The 26,080-nt window shown below is 41.3% G+C and overlaps 2 protein-coding genes across 4 annotated transcripts in view; both read right to left on the reverse strand.

Annotated features, from left to right (window-relative positions):
• Window positions 1–4,651, reverse strand: part of HERC1 (HECT and RLD domain containing E3 ubiquitin protein ligase family member 1) — a 103,277-nt gene extending 98,626 nt beyond the window's left edge. Inside the window, exon 1 of the mRNA XM_082290751.1 lies at window positions 4,609–4,651. The gene's annotated coding sequence lies outside the window, so the exon portion shown is untranslated. The remainder of the gene's footprint in view (window positions 1–4,608) is intronic.
• Window positions 4,652–8,675: 4,024 nt separating this feature from the next.
• Window positions 8,676–26,080, reverse strand: part of DAPK2 (death associated protein kinase 2) — a 45,956-nt gene continuing 28,551 nt past the window's right edge. The window contains exons 4-12 of one of the 3 annotated variants that reach the window (XM_082290860.1): window positions 23,187–23,325; window positions 21,650–21,779; window positions 20,489–20,537; window positions 19,777–19,803; window positions 15,949–16,101; window positions 14,518–14,563; window positions 9,588–9,677; window positions 9,334–9,414; window positions 8,676–8,812 (exon numbers count right to left, since the gene is read on the reverse strand). In XM_082290860.1, coding sequence (XP_082146986.1) covers window positions 8,738–8,812; window positions 9,334–9,414; window positions 9,588–9,677; window positions 14,518–14,563; window positions 15,949–16,101; window positions 19,777–19,803; window positions 20,489–20,537; window positions 21,650–21,779; window positions 23,187–23,325 — 790 coding nt within the window. In that variant the 3' untranslated portion in view covers window positions 8,676–8,737. Of the gene's footprint in view, window positions 8,813–9,333; window positions 9,415–9,587; window positions 9,678–12,855; window positions 13,624–14,517; window positions 14,564–15,948; window positions 16,102–19,776; window positions 19,804–20,488; window positions 20,538–21,649; window positions 21,780–23,186; window positions 23,326–26,080 lie in introns of those variants that run through there. The other 2 variants (XM_082290858.1, XM_082290859.1) reach the window with 2 other exon arrangements.

Below are 26,080 nucleotides of genomic sequence, written 5' to 3' on the forward strand. Positions count from 1 at the left end.
TCACAGCAGGTCATAAGTATTTTAATTAATTTCAATTACAGAAATTGACTGAAGCTGAGGCATGCAGACTGCCAGTGCAGGTTTTGTCACGAAGATCCTGTCCCAAAAGTCATTGAAAGTCATGTCCCAAACTTGTGGGCACCATTGCCATTTTTGTGACATTCAGGTATTGCTGTGATTTTATTTCAGGCTTAAGTTGACAGAAGAGATTTTTACTGCCCTCTTTTGCTAATAAGAGTTTTCTAGCAGCAAATAGGTTCAGTGGTGTGAGACCCTGCTTGGTCTACCTTTAACACTGGACATAAATTACTTGCACAGATAGTTCTAAACAAAGACACATGGGCTTGGCATGACATCCGGTGGTAAAACAGCCTCTGTTTCCCCACAGGGCTTTTTGGCCCACATAACTGTTACCTGAACTTACCAAAAATGAAACTCAGCTGAACACTCCATTAGGTTTTACTTTACTCAGTGGAGCCAAATCCATTAAACAGAGTAAATGTTCATCATCATCATCGGGAAAAAAAAAATTCTCAGTCCCATTTGTAACAGTCTGTAGCCTGTTGATTTTCAAAACAGAATGAACATCTGGAATTCTTCCAGTGTGTCTTTTAAAAGAAATAAAAATCAGTGCTCCTTGAAATGAAAAATCTGAGTGGACATACAGTTCGGGGTGAGGAGAACAAGGCAAGAAATGTGCATCAAAAGCAAGACAGTAAGAAAGGAACCCACAGACTCTTGCAAACATACTCCCTTGTTTGATCATTTAGAGGCGTACTAGCACACTTATCTTCATTCTGGTCCCTAGAGATTTTGTTCAGAGGTCTTTCCCTTCCAGATATTCTTACAGAAGATCACTGCTGTTTCAGAAGTGATTGAAACCCCACCTCCCCATCCCATCTGCCCCAAACCATCATTCCTAAGTAGAATATATGCATTGAACTTATGTTTTCTGCCTCTTCAGCACTTATGACGCAAAAATCAAACTTTTCATTTTCATGAAAACAGCATCCGTTTTTTCCACAGTATTTTATGAAAAGTGAAAGCTGGCAGATGTTCCTTATGAACATATGGATCTCACTGATAAGGCTATCTCAAGCACTTAGTCTGTGCTATGGTATGCAGTCTGTGCCACCTAAGGTGCATCCCACCCATGTTTGGGAGGCTCTAAGAACTCTTCCACTAAAACCAGCAACTTCGATATGTGCCAATGTTCAAAACTTTTGGTGTGACTCTACAATTTTTAATTAGCATATCCAACAAACTGCCTGCCCTCTGAAGTGCATTCAGTCCCTACAAAAAAAGACACTGAAGAGCAGGGACTTACTACACCAGGTTAAGCTAAACAACTGCAGCTGCTTTTCCACACCATAAAAAAAAATTTAAAAAAGCTTTTCAAGTGCTTTCATAGCACTCAAATCATTCTACAGATGATAGAAAAACATTTCCATAATTATTAATGGCCCCTAGATGACTCTCAGAATAAAAACTGCAGACCTGAAGCCTAACTCCTCATCAGGGCTTCTTTCCTTCAGTGCTGTACTGGACTGTGGGAGAGTGTTAGCCTCTGGAGGTAGCCCTGAACTGTCAGCTGGAATCAGGCCCCAAGCTTCTCCTGTGGGGATGGCCAAGTCCTTCATTCAACACAGCTAGGAAAGGTGCTGCTGTTTCTCTCTCGCTCACTGCACTTTGAGGTGCTCAGAGCACAGGGAGGGAGCATTTGTGACTACCCTGGTGTTGAGAGCTCTTAGCTGAGAAGGGGTGGCACCATTGGTAGCCACAAGGCACACAGAGACCATTTCTGTATTTTAGCTCAAATGCCTTAGAAGCACACACCATTGCAGACTAAATGGCCTCAGCTTTCAGAGCAAAACAAGGTGACATCCAGTGGCTCCAAGCACTGAGACCCCAGAAATCACTTCTGGAATGCAGCTGTTACAGCTAAATATGAAGAGAAACTACAGGAAGGAAACAAGTGGCTTCTGCTCCAGAGAGCAGAGGCTTCTGAAGGACAGAACTGGTTCAACTTCCCTGCATCTGAGACATCTCTGTGTGCAGAAAACACAGCTGTCCCTCCTGTAAGCAGCACTACCCAGCTTCCTCTAGCTGCAGTCTGAAAAAATCCGTATTTACCAACTACAGCAAAAGCTGAAGTCCTTGCCGCTCCACATACATGACTATTTTTACCTCTCCATCAGTAACACCAGGATACACTCCTCAAGAAAATCATAAATTGTCTTACATGCTCTAGAAAGCCCAAAACCAGAGATCTGCTAACTGATCAGTCATTTCATTTACCATGGTTCCATTTACAATGGCATTATAGTGACTCCGCATTAATAACTTTGGAAGATCATATGTTCTCCTGGATGTTTTATTTTTTCCAACATTGTGCAAGTCAAATGGAATAGCTCTATGAATTCAGTCTTAAGGATTAAAAAAAATCAAAAAAAACCCCAAACAAACCAAAAACCCAAATGTAGGTCAGTACTTCCGTAACAGTACAACCTTGGGCCACAAGTCACAAGTCTGTTAACCAACAGAGTCAACTTCTGATCCCTGGCATGACACACCATATTTGGTAACTGATCTGCCCCCACTAACTGGCTTTGGATCTACTTCAACTACACAGCTGCCTACTTTATGTCATTCCAGATGTCCTACAGACACCTGTAGGATTTCTTCATAGCAGAATAACCAAATTCCAGGAAAGGATTTGGAATCTCTAATTTTTTTATTTGCTCATATGAGTATAAATAGAGGCACAGACCAACACTGTGCAGGGAACACTGCATATTTAAATACTGACTTCCACTACCACTGGCTTACAGAGTGCTCCTGTGCCAGACTGAGAAAAGCCCTTCTTCCTGCTTTGATCCAGGTGCAGATGCAGGGAAATGGAGCACTCCAGATGACAGAGTAGTATTACATATATCCCAACTTCACATGATCATGAGCTTTGAGTCATTCACATTTCAAAATCAGACTTCACTTGTTGCAGACTTCTAAGGACTTAACTTCATATGCTACAGCTTTTAAAGGTCCAGCATAAACTAAGACAAGACTAAGGCTCAGCACCAAGACCAAAACTGTTTCTTTATGTTGTTTTCTCTTACTTGAATTGCATGACTAGGACTAAACCTAATTTAGCATTTCCTGTCCTTTGTTAACTGAATGAGAGGCTCTAAGCTAAAAATCAGAAAGGCTTTTCCATGCTTCAAAACAGTAAATCTAATTAAATTCAAGTTTCATACCAATACATTACAGCATATTTTATGTAGATAGAGCAAAAAGATTTAAAAGGTAACTGAATTACCTAAAAGCTTTTTTCTTACCAAATAATTCTTATATTAAGACAGTTTACACACACAAGATACTTCAAACAATTCTTTTTAACAAAGCATTGTATGTAGCTCATGAGGTTCATCCTTGGGGAAAAAACGTATTTTAGGAAATACTGATGTGACACTATTTTTCTTAGCTTCTCTGTTGAGCAGATACATCCCACCCTAAAAAGGCCGTGACTGAGCTCAGTTCCAAGTAGAACAGGAAAATGTCACACTTCTGAGATGGATGGTCACAAGTTATAGCAAACTGCTATAAAAAGCTAATGCTCAGTGACAGTCTCTGCAACTACCCCTCAAAAATAACAGCAACCTACAGCAGCAATGACACTGTGAGGAGACACTTGAGCAGGCTCTGGCACAAGGAGTTGCAGGTAGAGCCCTAGGTCCATGCTTAGGCTCCTGAATCACCCATGTTTCTGATATGGGGTACACTGTGCACAGGGCATGGTCACAGACCCCTGTGCACACACCAGCCCTACAGCAAGCTCAGCCATTCCTTCCCTTCTTCTCACACAGCCAAAGCCCATTCTCCACTCCATCAGGGCTCCCCAAGGCTTCTCCTCAATCCACCCTTCCCTTAGCAGTTACTCACTGTGACAAAGACCTTAACTTCTTGTCCATCTGAAACCTTCACATTCTTGGCTCGTCAGGAACTCTGCCTCGCAGCCAAACTTCTGCCTCCGAGCCTCAGCAACACACCTAGTCATTCCAGCTGGGGTACAGCTCTGGCCATCCCCCACAAGCCTCCTACGCTTCGTGCCCCAGCTGGATGAGGTTTGCTGTAATATCACTTCATCATGCTCATGATCACTTCCAGGTAATGGTTCCCTGCCAGCCCCGCCCAGCAACCAGGTGCACCTGACCCTCTTTAACTCTTCTCACGAAAACACACATGCTGCAAATTACGTATTACCTACCACCTGAGAACTGAAGTTGTTAAAGTCTGAAGTTTAGTGAAGACAAAGTAGACATTTAAGGGAGAAATACAGAGAATGTCAGCCAGTTACAGTGACCATACAGAAATGAGAAAGGGAAGATAAATGCTTCCAAGTTCTTTGAGTCTCAACTGAACATTGTTAAATATATACCTCCTTTTCCCTAGACACACAGCTTCCTCGATTTACATACAAAACTGGAGAGGAACAAAACCTCTTATTAAAAGAAAAAAGGAGCAAGCAAAAGTAAATTGAGTAAGACAGCACAGACCAGAGGTGAGGGCAGCAATAGCAGAACTGCTGGGGTCGACAGTCGCCGGACTTACCTCACTGCCATGGGTCCAGGACACCAGGCTGCGCTGTGGGGATCTCGGTCCTAAGGGGGAAGCACGGTCCATCAGGCCCATCAAGCCTTGTCTCAGCACCCCTACGAGCCCCCTCGGGCCACAAGGCTAGCCGGTGCCACGGCGGCGGCACCTCCGCAGCCCCAGAGCGGCCCTCCTGCCACCTGCTTCCCGATAAACTCACCCTCACCCCCAGAGGGCCGTCAATGAGGGGCAGGGACGGCACAAACCCGCCCCGGTGCCGCCGGTTACGGGCCCGCTCCCTCCCGCTGCCGCTTCCACCCTTCAGGGGCTCCACAGCTCCGGCTGATGGGCCTCGCCTCAGGCCCCGCTCCCCGAGCTCGGGCCCGCGCGCGTGGAAACACAGACACACACCCGTCCTTGCTTTGCAAAATTTTATTAGCAAATCAGAATAACAAATATCTCTGCTATTTTTGACAGTCTGTACTATTTCCAGGCGCAAAAAAAAAAAAAAAAAAAAAAAAAAAAAAAAAATTGAAAAAAAAAAATTGAAAAAACCCAAGAGTGTTTCTCTTAATAAAAATACAGGTGGATTAAAAAACATCACCACTAAAATAAAAATAGCCAAATAGCCATACTTTAATAAAAATACTTGTGGGGTTTTGTGGTTTTTTTGTTGTGTTTTTTCTTTTTTTCCCCCCAGAATATCACTTTATTTCTCTCCAGGTTCCCTACTGCAAAACACAGAATAATACACAGAAAATAGATTTTTCTCTTCCAGCAAAGCAAATTCTGTAACACATATTCTTTTAATGTTCCCTTTCCTTCCATGCCTTTCGGGGTTTTTTTGCCCCTTACTGAAAGGAACCTGTAGGTTGTTGTTCCAAACCCACCAATGGTGAAGTATTAGACCAACCCCTGCCCGGAGCAGGTGTCCTCCTGCCAGTGCTGGAAGCAGCACAATCATGCTGTGCCTCCCTGAGTGGGCTGAGCTTTCACCTCATAGAACAGACAGGGCGATTAACACAGAGACCACCACAGCTGGGAAAACACTGTAAAACTTCCTAACGAATCACAAACATTAGTCTGGAGAACAAGAGATTCTACACTCCCAGCGTGCTCCTACCTGGAATAGTGTGGCTGGACAAGAGTGCTGCATGTTGTGGTTTCTGTGCAATGAAATTGCTCAGGAGCCATGTGGAGAGAGAAAGGCCTGGCCTTAGCTCACCTGGGCACAAAGATGACTGAAGACCGAACACCATGAACTGTCTATAATGTCTTTGTTAAAACACCACCTTACATCTTTATAAAGGTAGAATTAATAAGCCAGGGCTTTATACAGCCTTGCACTCCTCTGTCTGCCTTTCTGCTGTGTCCCATCTTTCTCAATAGTTGCTAGGATTTTACATGAGAATGACCCCATCTCCTTGAAAGCACAATCCTGATCCCATAACATAACACCTATTTTAATCAGGGCTTAATTTTCAGAAGTATAATTTACATACACATCCCACAATCTCAAATTTGGAAACCAAAGGTGTTTATTTAAAGTCCAGAAATTCAGATAAATACCACTGGCTTGGAGTCTCTTTGGTTTTCCATTTCCTTGGGAAAGCAGAAAGTAAAATTTGGTAGGTAAGCTGGGTGGCTTTTTATCCAAATATATCTTTTTAGTGTTCTGTTTATGAAAGATTCCCTCTGGATACTGCCATGGTTTAACTCAAACTGGGAACTAGGTCCCACACAGCCCCTTGCTCACCTTCCCCTGGCCCTGGTGGGGAGGAGAATTGGAAATCAAACCTCAAGAGTTACTTTGAGATATGAACAGTTTTGTAACTGAACAAAAAATATTGAAAAACAAAATATTATAATAATAATTAATAATAATGGAAAGGAAAAGAGAGGAATAAAACCCAGGAAAGACAACTGATGCACAATGCAAATAACTAATCACCCACTGATGATTGCCCAGCCCATCCCTGAGCAGTGATCTGTGGCTCCCAGCCAACTCACCCCAGTTTACATACCAAGCATGACATTCCATGAACTGGAATATCCCTTTGACAATTTTGGGTCAGCTGTCCCTGGCTATGGTCCCTCCCAGCTTTTTGTGCACCTCCTCACCAGCAGAGCATGGGAAACAGAAAAGTCCTGACTTAGGGTAACACTACTTAGCAACAGCTAAAACATCAGGATATTATCAACAACATTATTCTCATACTGAATCTAAACCACAGCACTGTACCAGCTACTAAGGAGAAAATTAACTCTATTCCAGCTGAAATCAGGATACACTGAAACCTCAGGTTTCCCTGTTACTGCTCCCTCTTAATACATACATTACTACCACACTTTTTGAGCATTCTGTCTCATGAATTAAACAGAAAGTTCAGAAATATGCCTTTTAATTGAATATGAAGAGAAGCCCATGCCCTGCACCTTATCCCTTGACCAGGCACGTCACAGGCCTTGGCAGCACAAGATATGAAATAAAAAGAAATTAAATAAATAGTATAAAAATGCAGTGCCAAATTTGCAGAAACATTCACTCTCCAGCTTCCACAATTCATATATCCACATTCTCTTTCCTTTCCTGCAACTTTCCCAGTCCAGGCTCACCTTCACGTCCCTCTCATTCTCATTCCCCTCCACTGCTTTTTTCCTCCTACCCCCTCCTTCATTTTGTTTCTTCCATCAAATCCTACTTTCTGCCTCTCTCCTACAAAGCTTCTCCTACATGTCCTTCCTTTCACAGAAATAATTTCTTATCAACTGCATTTTAGTCTCTAAGCAAGCAAGGATACAAAATTACAAATAAACATAGCATATTTTTATTTCTTAGAAACTGGAAGCCATCAAAATTAAGCTGATACTAGTTTTCAACACCAGTTCACACCTTCTGGTCTAAAACCTCAGCCTAGAGGTGACAAGTGTAAAGCCAAACAAAACTAGTTTCCTCATCCATCTATAGTTGTTTCTAATAACTTGCTTTCTGATTTTTAATTTATTAAATGGCAAAATAAATAGGAACTTCTAACAGCAAATACATTCAATGAAAAAATACCCTAGTCTGTGCACATTTTTTGGTACCAATTGAACAATACTGGCTTAGAAACTAATATAGTTAAAATGATGCAACTTCCCTGTGCAAAGATGTTACATCAATATCAAAGTGCTTATTTCCTCAATTTTGGATACAACCCCCTGAATAAAATACAGGTGTCTGCAGTCTGGGTTACATGTAAACAGCACCTATACAAATAGGTGTTAATGAGTCTCCAATTTGCTGACAATAAATAATATTGACAACAATAACAAAGTCTAATAAAGACTATTTTTTTCACATGCCTTAAGTTTTTAAATGCCCCTTTTTCTGGTGAGGCATCCTGTTATCATCCTGTGAAAATGTTGTATTTGGGTGCATGTAAATCACTACAGAATTTTTTTCTCTTTTTCATCCAAAAATTGCCTTTGCCTACCTCAGTGCCACAGTCAGTTGTACTCACACTGGCAATGGGAGTCGTGATAGTCCTCAGCCAGACACAATGGCCAGAGCACAGTTCTTGTTGCATTTCAGAACTGTTTACTGCCAGGTTCACAAAATCAAGGTTATGATATGTAATGGCATTGTGATTTTTTTTTCAGTGACAGCAATAACAGAGTACTGCACACAGCTAACAAAACCTGACAGATATCTGCCATCAAATATTTAAGCTATTAACAAATATAAAAATTGCATTAAAAAAATTCCTTGAAACTCACCAGCAATTCCCCTGACTGAAATAATAATGCACACAGTCTTAACCACTGTGCGGAATGTGAATTATTCTGCAGCAAAAGAATATCAGTAGAAACCCTACACCCTGAGTGCAGTTGACATCACAAATAGATTGAAGTATCACTGAAACACTCAACATATAAAAGCACTCCAGCTGGTGCTTGTGCTGTAGCCTTTCCCTGGGAATCTCAATTCCCAATTTTCTAAAATGCTCAGTAGGCATTTAAGACTGTCATCCAGCTGTTGGTGTAGCTTGAGAAGCAAGAAGCATCATACCAAGGACTCAGACAAGAGTCTGAGTCTGCTGCCAGGGCTGCTTGTTTCAGCAAGGATGAAAGTTTCCTGTCTCCTGCCCATGGAATTTTCATCCCATTATGATATGCTGCTTCTCCTCTGAAGAGGGGCTTTTCTTTGTGAAAGATCCTCACTGTCACTTTCACAGTTTCTCTGAAATAGAAAGGCCACAGTCTCTGTTATGTAAAGGAGATACCATGCTCTTAAACATGCTGTTCTAATACTATCAGTATCATCTATTGAGAAGAGCAGAGCTAATAGAGCCCTCCCAGTTTCACTCCAGAAGGCCACAGGCAGTACCAGGGTCCCCCACCCTCCATCACAGAGCTGGGCACAAGAGCAGTGAACTCCCCTCTGCCTGCTTGGATCTCAGTCACACCCCATGGTCACTGCCATGGGATCCAAATGTCATCTGCAGGCTCCTTGCTGCTCCTTTACACAATAAATGTGGTTAGCCCCTAGAAGGTCTGTCAAGTCACTGGCTCTCCCTGCACAAGATTCTTGTCACAGTAATAGACACTAATGCAGCACTAAAGACACAAATGATGCCATGGTCCTATCTGGTTTCCCACTCCAAGCCACTGCTGTCTGTTGGGCTGTGCATCCATGTAAGGACAGCAAAAATGACTGCACAGTAAAACTGGTTCTTTTCCCCGTGTAAGGAATGTACCTACCGAACTCTCATCTTGTATTAGCACCTTTTTCACCAGCGAACGCGATAAGTGGTTGCACAACGAGACGATACGGTATGAAAGCTGTGGAGAAAGGGAAGAAAAACAATTTGACCACACATACCCAATGCAGACATATCCAAACACATTTCATTAATTTACTGCCTATTACAATTTTACATTCAAGCTCTATCTTGCCCTCTGATCCCATCAGGCTTGGGAAGCCATATGTGAGAAGGATTAAAGGCTTGTCATACCTTCCATCGCCTTCTAGCGTATTGCCTTTTGAAGTTTTCCATGTTAACAACAGATGATTTCCGAACCAAAGCCTGTTGCTTGTCCATGGGCTGGAAGATAAAAGAGCAATTTTATTGTTCAGCTCCCTTTGGTACATAAAATATGCAAGATACCTGATGTGCACTGGAGCTGGCTGAAAGAATGCTGGGGAAGCTGTGGATTCATACAGGTAAAAGCAGAAGAAAAAGAATTAAATCTAGCCTGCTCTGGGCCTAGACAGGACCCTTTTGATCTCAAATAAAACCCTAGAACTAGAGGGTGCTAAGGCTATGCTTTCACGCTGTAAAGTTGCTGATGTGCTTCTCAGTGCACACCTGCCCCATCTCCCTTTTCTCTGGATGACATCACTGTAATAAAATGGGACAAAGTTAGCTGTCATATAGTATTAGTGACAAGGATACATGCTATCTGAAAAACCTCCAGCTTTGTCCTTTAACCACAGCCAGAGTATGAGAGCACAAGGCATTGACACCCTGGCAATAAAATAATTGCAATATACGACTATGGAAAAATAGGAACAAAAAACAATATAGGTCAGAATTCAGACATGTGCCTAGCATTTTGGATGTCAACCTAGTGTTAAGGAACACATGTTCCACAAATCCTGACACAGTCTTTCTGAAAATGAAGCACATTTCAATTCCAAAAGCACATCAAAATTTGAATAAACCATATAACCAAATCTTGTCAGATTAAGAGAAAAAATGGTTCAAAACCAGATCAGGCAAGAGTGAAAAGAGAAAGGCCAGGAATCAGCCCTTCAAAGATTATGGAGTGACAACCATTCCAGCCGCTCTGATCTGCATATGTAGGAGGTGGATAACACAGAAATACTTGTACTGAACTGGACTGGAATGCAACCAAGCCATGCACCTGAAGCAGCAAGACTACCGAAGGAGAATGGAAAACACATCAGTGAAGGTTTAAACATCTTTTTCAGCAGAAGAATTTAAAATGTTTGAGACAACAAATTCACTTTTCTCATCAAATGCTGTAGGTTTAGCACTTTTGCAGGTATCTCAGCAGTAGTTCAAGGAGCCAAGCTATCAGCTGGGCCTCCTTCTCATTTAAATGTACACACCATTTGCATTCAACAGAACTGGGACCGTTAAGCATTAAATATAATTTCCTCATGCTGCAAACAGCCAGCATGGTGCAACAGGCAAGCAGAAATCAATCTGAAGCGGAAAAAAATGTCACTGGCTAAATGTCAGCTGTACAATCATTATGAAAAATTTCCCAGTGCCCATTCAGCAGCAGAACCATCACCAACTCTAAATAACTCACTTTACTGCAGACTGCTAATAACCACCTCTCCATTTTAAGTACTCTGCAATCCAGTGACCTGGCCATTCTCTCAATCATCAGGATCTCTTCTCAAAAGCAGTGTGTGATTAGCCTCAAAGACCGACACAACAACATTACCGTCACCCAAACATGCTCAGGAACAAGGCGGCCTCATTTAAATGCTCCTTTGCATCGTGCCAGTGCATTTGTTCATAAAGAAAATCTATATGAACAAAGAATATGAGATGATGGCTAACAGGAGGCAGACTTTCTTGAGAGTGTTTTCTGCAAATTCTAACTCTCACTAGGCTTTAAGTTACATTTTAGGAATTAAAGCTCTCTCCCTCACAATAAAATCCTGTGTTCCAGTTCCCCTGGACAGTTTTTAATGGGTCTTCCAGCTCAAAGGAACCTGCAAAAGCATTCTGAGACAATAAAAAATGGACACATGCAAAATTCTCAATACTATTTGTCACAGTAGAGCCCAATTCAACACCAGCTTGCCAGGGTCACATTCTGGCTATCTACACTACTTTGAAGCTTTTGAAAATTTCACATATTGTGCCAAGAACAATGCCACAGAGAGCACATCCAGTTTCCATCCTCCTTCAAGCACAATGTTGGGAGCAACAATATCCCAAGTGAACAACTGTTTTCACAACTCTGAATTTGCATCAGCCTCTGCACATCTTTGTGAGGATATGGCAGTAATGGGTCCACTGTACTCTGCACAAATTGGATGAGAGTATGCTTTTATCTTTTTATCTCAAAGTAGGAAACATTATTCTTAATCATGCTAGGAACAACAACAACAATTCAATTTATTTAGGTCATTAACTCCTCTGCAAAAGGAGGAGGGAGAAGGGGCAGTGAAAGATATACTCATATATATATATATGTAAAGATTCACTCTAGGTGGACTTGAGCTTTTATCTCACTGATTCTTGTAGCTGCACAACAGTCACCTTGCAGCAAATGTCCACAGAAACTTGGCATCTTTTTCAGTCACTAACCATCAGGGAACAACTGCATCCTGCATAAATAACTATTTATTGTGTTCAAAAACAAGATTGGTACATCTGTGCATATTAATACAGTATAACCAAATGACTTCTTTGAAATACAAGACAGCAGGGCATGATTCAAGGTTGGGTCGACTTTTCTTTTACTTTTTAAAACCTAAGAAAAAAAAAATCTTTATAGCAAAAACACTAGTCTCAAATGTCACACCATAGATTTAAGTTAGTTGTAGCTTTGTAATCATCTTCACTGTAGAAAACAGACATTTTGACATTTGCACTGTAAAATTACACAGTCATTTGATCATTACAAGTTCCCAGTGGTGTCTTTTGGATAGGATTTCTTTGGTATAGGACAGGAAACTCAGCTGTTGATTAATCCTTTAGTTTGAAATTCAGTTTACCTCTGATGGTAAAAGAGTTCACCCTGCACAACTGGCCTAAACACTAATCCTAACAATCTTCATTGGCAGCCATTTCACAGAGAATTTCCACAATACTAGCTAAATATTAAATTACTACACACACCATTTGCTTATTTTACAGGACAGATTTCACCTTTGCAAATATTTCTCTCATATGGCGTATAGAACTGCCTGCAGCAGGGCTACACAACTGTTTCCTTCAGCCAGCCAAAGAGGCTATAAGGGGATTTTTATTCGTTTCCAGGCACCCACTTTCTAGTAAGTACAGACTGACGTATTCTTTATGCTATATTAATTACCTAGTAATCTTTAGGAATTGTAGTACAGGATGCAGAGTAAAATATAGGCAATACCAAAGTCTTTGGTGTTAGATGTGTCCATACCACTGTGATACTCTTGTTCCTGTAAGTTCAGACACTGAACATGGGGAAAAAACCCAACAACTTCAACACTACAAACCATTGGGAGATTATGGCTTTGGTCAGTACCTTGTGCAATACATCAGAACTTCTACTTTAATTCTAGGTCATGTTTTTGTGTAGAATCTATGCACTGGAACATTTTTAAACTGATGTACATTGAAACAAGCAGCAAACCCTGCACTTCACCCGATCTCAATGCTACTGATGGGATTCTGCCACATCAAGATTCAACCCTGCAAGGAATTCTTCACAGTGAGATCTATTTAACAGCTCCATTAGTGATTCATTAATATCTTTGTTGAAAACAGAGTCAAAGTTTCCATTCACACAGGCTTCATTTTCCAGTTGAAAACTGCTCATTAAATCCTGTATCCACTTGAGTTCCTCAGAAAGTTCCTGTCTGAGGGATTCATACTGAGTCTGCAGCTCAGCGTACTTCCCAGATATGCCTGTAAGGCTGGCACCAACGGCCTTGATATCATCATGCAAGTGTCTTTTCAGGGACTCCATTTTACGGTATTCATACTTCAGCTGGGACAGCTTGTGCCTCACGCTTTCACTCTCTTCTTTATACCAAGCCTCTTTCTCATTATAAATGGAAAGCAGAGCATCCATGTCCTCCTGCAAGGAATCATGGGATGCAGCCAAGGTGCTGAAACCCCTCTCCATACGGGAAATGTCCTCTAGGACATGGGCAAAGCGCTCGAAGTTGATGTAGGTGTTATTGGGGGGCATGCTCGAGTGGCACTTTATGGTGTACTCCCTCAGGCGTTTCGTCTTCAGCTGTGTGTTCTCAACCTTCTTGCTCTCCTGGACTTTGGTTTCATCTTTCAGCTGGTGAGTCGTCAGACAGAGGAACCAATATTACTGAACGTTTACAATACTGCAGCAATTCAAAAGCTCTACACAAAGGATGCAGCCTGGGCTTCCACAATGCTGGGAGATTCTTTGCTCACACAGATTTTCCTTCATGCATTTGATTAAAAGAAACAAACACCAAACACACAAGACCAGAACTGAATGTGACAATGATGTGCATTCATTCCAATGTGGCAAGTGCAAAAAACATGGCTGCAACTTATTTTCATGCTAATTTTTAGCAGTTAACAGTGTCAAAACTATCAATATTTGTACGAGGAAAAACAACAACCCTAAAACCACTCCAATTAATGTTTTGTGCAATGCAAAGCAAAAACTGAATTTCAAAAATCCTCATTAGTCATGCTGAGACTAGCTAAATGTATTTTCAGTAAGAGACTTATCCACATAAGCAAGCAATGTTTATGATGAAAAAATACATACAGACACACAAATGCAAGCAAACCAGAACATGTTGTACAGCAGTTTCTCTTGAGAGAAATTATATTTTCCATATTGATTGCAGTCAACTGTCAATTCAAGAAAGCACTGAAGCCAACACACAGTATATGCCCATGCAAACAAAGAAGAATGGAAAAATGCAAAGCCCAGTCCAATATGGGATACTGTAATGTGCAATAAACATCAGAACCTTATTACTCTCTTTTTGAAAGTTATGATAATAAAAGAAGCAATTTGCAGAAATCCAAGGATTTGGTCAGACCCAACCAATTTCCTCCCAGTACATCTCTCTGGGTCACCCAGTGTCACAAAGTATAAAGAGGGCAGTTTTCCATTTAACACACCAGTAAGAGTGAGAATATGATCTCTGCTTTGTTCATGGAAAAAACCAAGATCTGTTTCTTTATTCAGTCTTACCGTTATCCATGGATGAGAAAGAGCTTCCTGAATTGTCAGCCGCTTCCTAAAAAACAACAACACAAAAAAAACCCCAAAGACTTGAATAAAAAATACTTGGTACACAAGTCCATTGACTCACACTTCTCCCGGGCTTCCTATGAAGCATTTATCACAATAATTCCAGGACAAACCCTCAAATTTCATGGTTATGTTTCTCCTTGAGGCACACTGCCTGTATGTAGTTTAGTTACTGTTCTAAACTTCAGTAGGTAACTGTTCTTACTCCACACAACTTTAATTCTTCATCAAAATATGCCTGTACTGTTGTGCACCCTTCCATAAAAAGTAATACAACATTCCTTTGTTTTGTTCATCTGACATGCTTAGAAAATACATTCTTGCTATACACCTTTGAGATGACTGTGTCTGAATCAACAGTAATTATACCAGAGGTAATCAACACTAATTATACCAAAGCTGTCCTTTGGAACATGGTATTATAGCACTGCAGGAGCTGTTGTTTCCTGAAAACAACATTTCTAAAAGGAATACTTCAAACCTAATCAAAGTGGATCAAACCTAACTTCTTTCTGCATTGGAGCAGTTTGGTGAACAGCACGTTAAGAGCACCGAGAATCAAAGACACAAACACAGCGTTGCACAGGCACCATGTCTGTACACAGGACAAATATCAACATCACTGACTTCTCCTTGGAGCTGCTAGACCTGTGCAAAACTCTCATCAAACACCTGCTCTGCCCCAGACTGAGGCCTCACGATTTGCAGAAATCTTGACTGAACAGCTCTTTCTCTCTCATAGCTATTTTCTCCCCTAATGAAGCCATTAGAAAGAACCACAATGGTCTGACTTTCCTCCAGGACAAAGAAGGTTACAGGGAAAGAGATGCTGCTTCTGTGTGCGTTTTATTAAAAGCAAGAAAAACTAAAAAAAAAAAGACTGTGGTTCCTGTAACCTGGGAACAAAGATCTGCATAGCTCTCACACAAACTCTAGGTGACTGCCACAGACACAGAGAATTAAAACAACTCCTTAGCAGCACATGTAGTAATTTTCTGGCATTGCACCACTGGGGGCATATTCTGGGATGATATCACCTCCTTGCAAGTGGTGCATAAGAGACTGAAATAGTGGAGTGGTAGTTAACCTGAACTCAAGATTCTGCACGCCATTTTCAGCCTTTCAGCAACACCCTGTTGTGCCAGCTTGACTCAGGTGAGAATTCAGTCCTGAAAATGGCATTTAGCTGAGGAGATTTGGTTCCTCTCCTCAGGATTTCTGGGTGCAGTGATTAACTAGGGGCACAGCAGCATTCTCCTGTCTTGCTCTTGAATGGCAATACACCCCACAAGAAAAGCTTTTTCACTTATCAAGCCACATTTCACCAGGTTAATTTCAGAAATAAATGGGTCTTTCTGAATATTTGCTTACCGTGTATCTTTCACCAGTAGTTTCTGAATAAAATCTTTTGCCAGGTCACTGGTATTGCTGAAAAATTCTTCATCAAAATCATAATTCACAGCTGTGATGTTGGCAAGTGTTTCTTGTTTAGTTTCTCCAAGGAAAGGTGATGCACCACTAAGCCTAGATAAGCCAGAAAGAAGAATCAGTTGGAAAAATAAACAGCAGAAGTCCCCTAATGAAATTACAGTGACCGTGGAATACACTCTTAGGACTTTTGTGGCTCTTGTGTTGAAGCAGCTCTGCATGTAGGAAAAAACACAGCCAGCTTTGGCTCACTACAGCTGTGGTTATGAGCCAGACTTGCCTTGAAGGTCTCTAGTGCAGCACTAATGCATGCACACAGAGAGAAATGCACTGATTCTCCTCTCATGTCTCATTTAAGTCATTGCTAATCAAACTAGAAAAAGTTTCAGCTGAGGAGCCTCTACCCCTGTGAACCCACAAAGACTACCAGGCTGAAGCTTTTACAACCTTCAAGCAGATAAAGCAGTGTTTCTACAGATTTTCTTCAGGTAGGAAAAGCTCTCCCCCTACTTCTTTTCTCTCTGCAAAGCTACTATGAATTCCCTGCACAATGGGTTCAACCAAGAGACCTTTCTCAGCTGGAAGCAAAATATGATGTGTGATCAGAAGCCAGGCATGTGGCCTTGCCTAGGGATCAACTCCACTGGGGAAGTAGAGCCATGCTGCTCAGTAAAAGGGATCCACAAGCAAAAGGGCTTTGGCTGCAATAAAATCCAACTGTTTCTGAAAACCACAAAATTTCATTCTGTGACACCCTGCTCCAACTGCAAGGAGACAGCATCATAATAAAACACCATTTCGCAATCTTTACTGAAGAAAAAGCTTTCCTTTTTCCTGCTTTGCCTATCTCTCAGCTGTGACTGTCGACCTTCATCTTTGATGACTCTGTACCTCTGCTCCATAAAACTCATGTCAGAACAGAGTCATCCCAGACCCCTCCTGCCCTGTCTTTCCTCCAGGCTCCTCCTCCCCCAACACAAAGGGATGCTGACTTGCAAAAGCCTGGTTTATGGGAAATGTTATTTATACCAAGGAAATTGATCTCACCCCTTTTTATAATCTTCTGGGCTATTATTGTGCTTGTCTATTATGTCCAGCTTTGATAACACAGTTTCAGGATGCAGCAGGCTCAAAACAGGACTGCAGCAAACTCCAGGGAACTGAACTGAGGTTTTGAATACTAAACCATTTGCTTACATGATCCCACCCTCAACATACTTTTTACCCTGTCTGTATTGCCACTACCAGGTTAACTGGGAAGACTGGGCAATAAGCAGAAAGTTATATTGGGACCACCCAAACCTTTCACCCCAATCCCCAGCTACCACATGTGGTTTTATCCACAGAATAAACACTTGAGTGCATAAACTGCTTCCTCCCCCTCTACAATCATACAACACCACCAAAGCATCTGACACAGCAAGACAGCATGAGTGAGGTCCTCCAGTTGTCTTTGATGCAGTAAATTTCATCTCAAATACCACAGTCAGTCTCAATGCTTAGGGGGATTTACATACTTCCTCTTAAGCCTTGGTTCCATTTCTGCTGGCCACAAAGAAGGCTACAAGCAGGCACCCCTCCACAGACCATGGGCTTTGTTCCAAAACTGAAGCTTGGAAACCTGCCCTAGGGCCTTGGTTTCTTTTCCCTTTCCCCAAATTATGCCATGAAACAGCTGTAATTCCACCTTCTGGCCCTTTGTTGGAAGCCAAAATCAACAGTGCTCTATTCTCTTTTTTCTTTTATTCCTCTTTGGGACTCAGTTTTGAAATCTGTGAAATGGGTGGATTCTCAAATCCTAGTATCCAATGCAAATAGCTTTTTTTCTGACTCAGTGCCTGTAAACATGTACCAGCAGACCTCAGTAACAAAAGCTTTGCCCTACAACCCACTGAATCACTCCAGAGTTACTGAATTGAGGACTTGGATGCATTTTGATCTCTACACCTGATTATGACATCCATTTGATTGCTGCCACGTTTGCTAAACTAGGTGGTATCAGAGACCCACCCCACTTACTCAGAACACTTCTGAGCAAAAGGCTTTAAAATTAAGAGGCAATACAAGTTGAAGGCATGCCAATTCTAGTCCATAGCATATCAGGCAAGCTGATCCCACCCACCATAAAAAGTGTGCTCTTTACTTCCTGATCATTTGTAGGGAGACATTATACTACCTTAATGACCACAGCAATCATTAGTAGCCAAGAAAGTAAAACAGATCTCCTGTGCTGGATGCAGTACAGGAACTGCTCCATTACTCTGCCCCAGCACAGACCTCTCAGTGCAACAGGAAGACCAGAAGAGCAGCTGGCTCTGTGCATCACTAATCACATGCTAAGTATTCCCACCTGCTCAACTCCTAAGTTTTCCTCTCATCACATAGGAACACCCATTTTACAAATTTATGAAGTTTAATGTCCTGGCAAGTACAGGTGTGTCAGTGGAGACCAGTATCAGTGCTGATAAAAAACAAGGGTCTGACAGTATTTTAAATGCCTTTATCTGAGCTTGGGCTCAACCAATATCCCAAACTTTTCTCTGGCATGTTTTCTTTGCACTGCAGGAAAGAAGGGAATTTGTTGCACTGAATCTGATTCCTCAGACCATACCTCTCTTTTACAGCTTTTGGGGTCTAACCCTTGTGTACAGGCCAAGATTTATTTTCCACACTGAAAAGACAATCCTTCCCCTTCAAGCCTCTGTACTTGTCCTGATCCCTGAGTAGTGCAAATCCATCTAAGAGTCCACCTTCATCAAGTTTGGCAGCAAGTTATTCCTCTGAGTATTATAAGGGAGCAGCTGAAGCCCAGGGTGAGACATTCCCAGCATATAGTATCCACTTCGTGCTCCCCAGGAGTCACAGGAGCTTGATTTCAATGGAAGCAGTTAGGATCAAGGATGATTGACCATTCCTGTAAGTCTCATGTCAAATGAGAGGAAAAGCAAGGAGTGCTGTTCCTCTGTTGCATGCATCCATTGTCACACAAGCAGTTCCCCAAATCGTCAAGCTCCATCTTAAAACTCTTGACTGCTTGTCCCCAGATGCCCACAGAAACTCATTTCTTTGAGAGCCCAAGCATGTCATAATTCCCTCCTTTTATTTATTCATCACCAGTTGACACACTTTTCTTCTAAACAGTATATCTAAAAAGTATTCTGCGATCTACTTTTCCCTTCATGCTTACTGACTGTAATGATACCCCCAACCAACCTTTGCTTTACTAGCTTTAACAAACCCTTTTTTTCTCCTGTAAGTTGAATTCTCAGTTCCCAGGGTCAACTTCTCTGCTCCTCTTTCAGCTTAAATTCACCTTTTTGAAATGGGTGACGTTATTGCAGAATAATCTAGACTGCTGCCTTTACAAGGAAATAAAAACTTCCCTGTTTTCACCTGAAATAACCCAACTTGTAAATGGCACTGTTACACTTTCTGTTTCTTTGTTCTCACACTGATAGCTCACAGTCATTTCAGGAGCAATTAATACACTTGGCTTTTCCATCCTCTACCATTTGGAACTGATGAGATCCCATAAGAAGCAGAAATGCCCAGTGATGCCAGAGACATTTGTTTTTCTTCTGTTCAGAATGCCCCTCATCTTTTACCCCTTATTTTAAATTGAAAAGGCTGCAGGATAACCCCTGTCCTTTAGACAAACCCCTGCCCACCCCATGTGTGCAGGTCCCTAAATGACTGAAGGGAAGAACTGTTCTGTACTAGTGCAACAGAGCTTTAGGAACATTTCTACAGGAGTGAATCTGTTGTACTCACAGTATGTAGGTAATGACTCCTATGCTCCTAAAAAACAAAAGACATTAATTTCAGGAGTTCTACATGACCAGTATTCTTCTTAATGTGCATAATACACAAAAGTCAATAGGTGCTGCAATAGAGGCAGGAGAGCCATTGTGGCTTTAGATAACTGCTAGCATCTCTTACAGAATGGGGTTTCAGGGGAAAAAAAAAAAGTTACATATAACATCAAGTAATGTGGATATTTGAAGTCTCTGTGTATTTCTACTCAGTGGGTATTTTATTGCAGTGCATATATGGAACACAAAGGAACAGAAGCAAGGATGTTTTATTTGGGGTGACCTCTTTTGCCTGCCTTCCCAGTAGACAACATTAGTACGCAGGTCTGCTCTGCATGAAGTGCTCTTATAAATAAAGCTGTCACAAGCTCTGCAGGAACATGTTTCCTTCTAAGAGTGGTCCTCTGCGTGGACAGTGGCAAACAGTTAACTCTGTAACTGCCATCACTCCAGTTTTTCAATGTAATTTTGCAGAAATTAAATGCTTACCTTTTAATTAAAAAGAATGTATAAAAATAGAATGAGTCAATTAAAGTCATTAACTGTATTTAAGGGTTTTTTTGTTGTTTTTTAATTTGTTGCAGTGCAATGGATTCTATTAAGAGCAAAACAGGAAAAAGTAATTGTAGAGTCACCTGGAAAAAAACGTACAAACACATTACAAAACTTACCACATGTCTGCAGCTAGTCCAAGTGGTTCATAGTTTATGATTTCTGGAGCTGTAAGGAACATTTAATCAACCATCAGCAACTGAGGTAACAAATTTTTACCAGGCTGTAGTAGCAGTCCAAGAATTACCAAGAGTGAGAAGGGGGGAGAGGGGAAGGTTAGTTACAGAATACATTGTTTATAATTCTGTAGCCCAAATAGGCATTCAAGTTCACAGCTGTTCAGAAGAGATTATGTAGAGTAACTTGGAGCATAATGCAACTCAAGAGTAAGGGTAAAGCAGACATTATATAGTAATTATAGTGCAAAATACAACAAATAACAAATTATTTCACCTCCCAAGAATGCTGCTGCCCATAAGCATGAGCTTTTGTTTTTTAACTGGTGGCATTATAGCAAGTTTGTAAAGGCCAGTCAGAAAAGAGCCCTTGAGCAAGAGATTGAAATTACTTGCCAGACTACGTTGCTATCCATGTCAAACTCTATTATCTTTATAAGAAACATTTCCTCATTGGAAAACATCCCCATACAAGACTGCATGCAAGAGAAAAGAGCAAGGGTGAAAGAAGTTGAAAAAAATTATCTGTGACAACTGTGTTTGACTGGATATTAATAACAATTCTCTACCCACCCCCCCAAACAAAGCCCAAAACCGAAACTAGTAGAAAGGAGCAGGATTAACTTAAAATCCAAGTGAGACAAATCAGAATTATGACCAGTGAGGAGCAAAAAGAGAACCACATGGAAAAATGTAAGGGGAGATGAGAGTACTCAGCAAGTGTGCAGTGTGAGGTAGTTTTACTTAGAAAGCAATGACAGAGATACCCATGTAATTTTGACTCATGTACCACAGCGCAGTGATCTACTAACCCCAGGCAACAAGTAAAAAGATTATAATTTGTATTTGCAGAGTTTCACAATCTCAATCCTGAATTTACATCTCTAAATATTTATTTGGCAGCAGCCTACTCTCACAGGAGTAGCACATCTAGTTTACAGAAAGCACCTTTGCCTATTCCAGAAAAATAAAGTAAGCCTCCAGATTTAAGTGACCTTGATAGAAAAGATTAAAACTACTTCTATCCTTCAATTTTTAACTTTGACAAGTTCTGTCGACTTCTTCTGGAATTTGCAATACAAGACAACGGAACATGTCACTCACCTACGAATTCTGGAGTTCCAAATATGTTTTTAAATTCAACTCCATCTTCTATTTTGTGAGCCAGGCCAAAGTCAATGAGTTTGATGTGCGGAATAGGGATATTCTTGTCTAGAAGCATAATGTTTTCAGGCTAAAAATAACAAAAGGTAGATCTATGTTAATAAAATATTAATATCTTTGAAAGTAACAGCGTTTTCAAGTGCTTTTTTTTCCTTTACATATACAACACCTGTGCTTAACCATTTACAGTTCTTTTGATAAAGGTAGCAGGCAGCCGAAGCAGTTCAGGTGTTTGGTGCAGACAAAATGCCACTGCCTCACCCTGAGTGAGAGCTGCACAGCTCAGTATTTTTGCTGACATTTTGTGAATTTACACTTCACAATATCTCCCCATTTGACTCTATACTGTATTGTAAGCCAATGGAAGATGTTTGTTAAATGCTGAACCTATTCAGGGAAGGAAAAATTATCTTCTCTGAGACTAAATTCACAGTTGCAACAAGGCCAGGAAAGATCCAGGATTTACCAGCTGAACAGTCCAGAAAATGAGAAGAGTTGGGATCAGAGGTCCTAGATCATATATGATAGCAAGGTATTAAAAGAAAATGTGGCATTCCTCACAGCTTTGTAAGAAAAAGCTGAAGCTTGAACTGTGAAATCAAAACTAACATGTTCAACCACAGACTTTACTTTTTTACCAGATATAACATGTTTCATAAACTTCTTTCTTCAACTAAATTTCTCAGCCTTAGCTACTCCCTACTACAGCCCAAATTCACAGGTTTCAGAGTAAACTATGGGCTCAATTTATCTCCCATGATGAGCTTTAATGCATTAATCTGTCATAACTTAATCATAAGTTCAAGAGCAGCAGTGAGAGAATCTGATTCCCTGCTCGCAGCTGCCTGGCCTTTCCACAGCAGATCCTAACGTGGAAGTTGCTCCCGCTAACATGTACACTCAGCAAGAGCTGCACTGGGAAACAGAGCAAATGAATAATTTATTGTCATAGTTACTGGACCAAGCATGTTTTAGCCTCAGGGTAATAAGTCTGGTTTTCTTCCATGGATCTAAGGCATATATGTGCATAATGGATATAGATACATAATGGAAGCTTCTTTAGAGCAGACAGAACAGACTGAAATGGCAAAAAGTCACTGTCACTACCTTTTGGAGGATTGTTTTATTCCGTAGGTGGTATAAACCACTGTAGCTCCACTGCAGCCAATGGAGCCCTGTCAAGTGATGAGATAATGACGAACTGTCTTCTATCAAATCAGATCACTGCTTAAAAATACATGTATAATTTAATATTTGCCAAACTCCACACCCAGTCCTTTAAAATGCAGGAGAGTTATTAAGTGAAAATATATTAGGTCCTTTGATAGTCACTATCAGCAAAATTATTCTTTACTTACGTTTTCTGATTTCTATCTTGCAATTCTTGCAACATCTTCATTGACCACCTGACATTACTGGTATTAAATATCAAAATTAGCAGCTAGAGATCAGCCAAAGTCTAAATCAGCATCTTTACCTTTAGATCAAAGTGAGCAATTTTCTTAGAGTGAAGGTAATTCACACCATCCAAAATTTGCTTAATGAACCTGGTTGCTTCCTCTTCACTTAAAGACTCCTTCTGTGCCAGGAAGTCAAAAAGTTCTCCTCCAGAAACCCTGCAAAACACACCAGAAAACATCCCCTTATCTCCTGCACTGTAATCCATAAAATCAGTGTAAGCACAGAAAACTGAAGCAGTGAAGAACCTCAACACAGTTAGAAAAAGGCTACTCCTGCAGACAACCATGACTTTTGTGTTCTGGTCCCAGGTGTGCCCAAACTACCTTTTGGCTTTAGCTCTCTTCCCTGTAAATGAAGGACTGGCTTTTCCATTGATGCTGCAAGGATCACAAAGGATCAAACCAAGTTACATTTGTTTGCTGAATCCCCAGATACATACCTATTTTAAAAGGTTGACTTGACCACTTCAACTGCTATTTTTCAACATTTTCATTTTGTATGAGCAAGTTGTAAGAGTCAATAACTGCTAAAGAATTACTTCCCTTAGCAGTTGCCATCAGAACCTGAGGTAGCAAAATGTGCCAACAGAATCTCTTCTTTCCAGAACAGCCATTACCATGTTCTAATATGATTCTTGCCTGACATAAGTAACAGGAAAGCATCTACTTGGTGCTGAATTTTTTAAGAAGAAAGCAGATTGTAGAAGGCTTGAAGGTACCAAAATCAGTTTTCCCAAATCAAAGAAGTACTCTTAGTTACTATGAGTTTTCGCATCAAAACTGAAATACATTCCATCCTTATTAGTACATAAGACTTTTATTTTCATTTCTGTGCCTTGTCCTGAGAGTTCCAGTGCTATTTTTCTGTTTATCTCAAACAAGATGACCTAAATATTGAATCAGGCATTGTTGGCAGCTGTTATTCATAATTATGTTTACATTTATTGTTGCCAGTTCACGCTGTCATTAACATTATTGTTTTATTCTCATTCAGATTCGCTGTTGGGGGCACCCACAAAACAGTTGTTACTCCTGGGTGCTGGTGCACCACCCACCTATGCTCAGAGTGCAAGCAAAGGACCTGAGAGACCCTAGAGTCATTTTGGAAGACAAGCTCTTGGCCCTGTTGCCCGATGAACTACCTGTCAAAGCACTGGCAGGTCCAAATGCTTTGAGTTCCCCCAGGTGCCCTGAGTCACAGACAAGTCAGTCCACACTGGGTGCTCCAGAGGCCTTTGGGGAATGACTCCTCTGACCCCAGGCTTCTACACAACACTGGTAGTGACAACATGGTAATTCCATACTCTGCCTCTTTTGGAGGAAGCTATTATCAATAGCTACAAAACCTGCAAGGACAAGTCCACTGCAAGCAAGAACAGCATGCCAAAAGCCACAGAGACATTGGCTTTGTGTCGTAGCTTCCCCTGCTGCTCCTGTGGGTGAACACGTGCCTTGTTGATCCAGAGACTTATACAGGGCATAGTGACTTGCCCACTGATTACTGGATATTTTTTTCACACCTCTCACATAGTCAGAAACTTTTCTAAACAATGTGAGGCAGGACTCTTCACCTGGGCAGAAGTCACCTCACTTCACCTGGGCAGAAGTCACTTGATGCTTTAATTGTTACAACTAAATGGCTGGCAAACAAAAATAAGCTTAAATGACCCGGAAATACATTGCAACTGCTGTCTTTGGCTGCCACCTTCTCCTTCCTATTAATCTCAGTTATTCAACCTGTGAGACTACTGATCTCTTCATTTTATTTTTTAGGTGACACCTACCAAGGGTCTCAGCACTACCATCAGCCTTTCTGGACAGATTTTGTTGTACCCTGTGCATTTCAGGAGACAGGGAACACTGTCTCCTTTCCATATTGTAGGAGGTTTAGAGGCCTTGGTTCAGTAGTTTTACAATTACCACAGCCTACTGTGATAAACCAGTAAAGAAATCTGTAAGAAAAACCTGATAGTGTCTTGGTGAAATCTGCATACAGAGAGCAGGCGAGTCCCATTTATTTAATGATTTCTATTCAGAGTGCACTTAAGCAATCACCTCTGGCAGACGATCCATCCGGTCATCAGGACACCAGCTGCACTGGGGGACGTTCTTGTACTTATCTGGAATTTAACCATGTAGGCACACTGCTCTCTCTTCCTCTTTTACCCTGTAAAATCTCCTTGGTGACTGTTTCTTAAGGTGGACTCCTTAATCTCTCTAAGGCCGGAGGACAGCCCAGGTGGCCCAGTCTCTGCTCCTGCAGAAGCAGGTTCCACTTCAGGAGAGCTCACAAGCTGAGCCACTTTGGAAGAGCCATTCTGCTCTGCTAAGGATGTCTGAGGATACCTTCCTGCTTGGAGGAGACTGGCAACTCCCTTCAGAGCAACTTCCTTTGCTACACAAAGCAATGTCAGAAAATAGTTCAGCTGCCCAGACTGGAGCTACTTAATACTCATTCTCTCCTGCTGCCTCTGAGAGTGGGCACTTAAACCAGCTGGGTCAGCTGCTCAGGGCACACCAGGGAGTTTGCCCCAATGGCAACCTCACCAACATCATGGGCAACCAGCTATGCCCAAGGCATGACTGAAGAAACTGCAGCCTGTGAGAACGAGGATCACAGGACATTTACTTGAGAGCTCCTTGATGTACTTCTCACTTCTCTCTAGTTCACACTAACCTGGAATGACGCTAGGGAGGGGGCTTTCCAAGCTACAGAATACAACATAAAATACAACATAAAAACAAAACAGGAAACAAACCAAAGAAAAAGAAGATTCAGAGAGCTTGAAGTCTCCCTGGTACTTTATCAGCAAAAGACTCTCTTCTACAATAACCACATGAGCATTTCATTTTCTGAAGATCAGAGATGGGCATACATGAAAAACAGTATATTAATCTCCAGTCTCTTGAG

The sequence above is a fragment of the Coloeus monedula genome (genome assembly GCF_965178545.1).
Source record: "Coloeus monedula genome assembly, chromosome: 14".
Classification (NCBI taxonomy): Eukaryota; Metazoa; Chordata; class Aves; order Passeriformes; family Corvidae; genus Coloeus; species Coloeus monedula.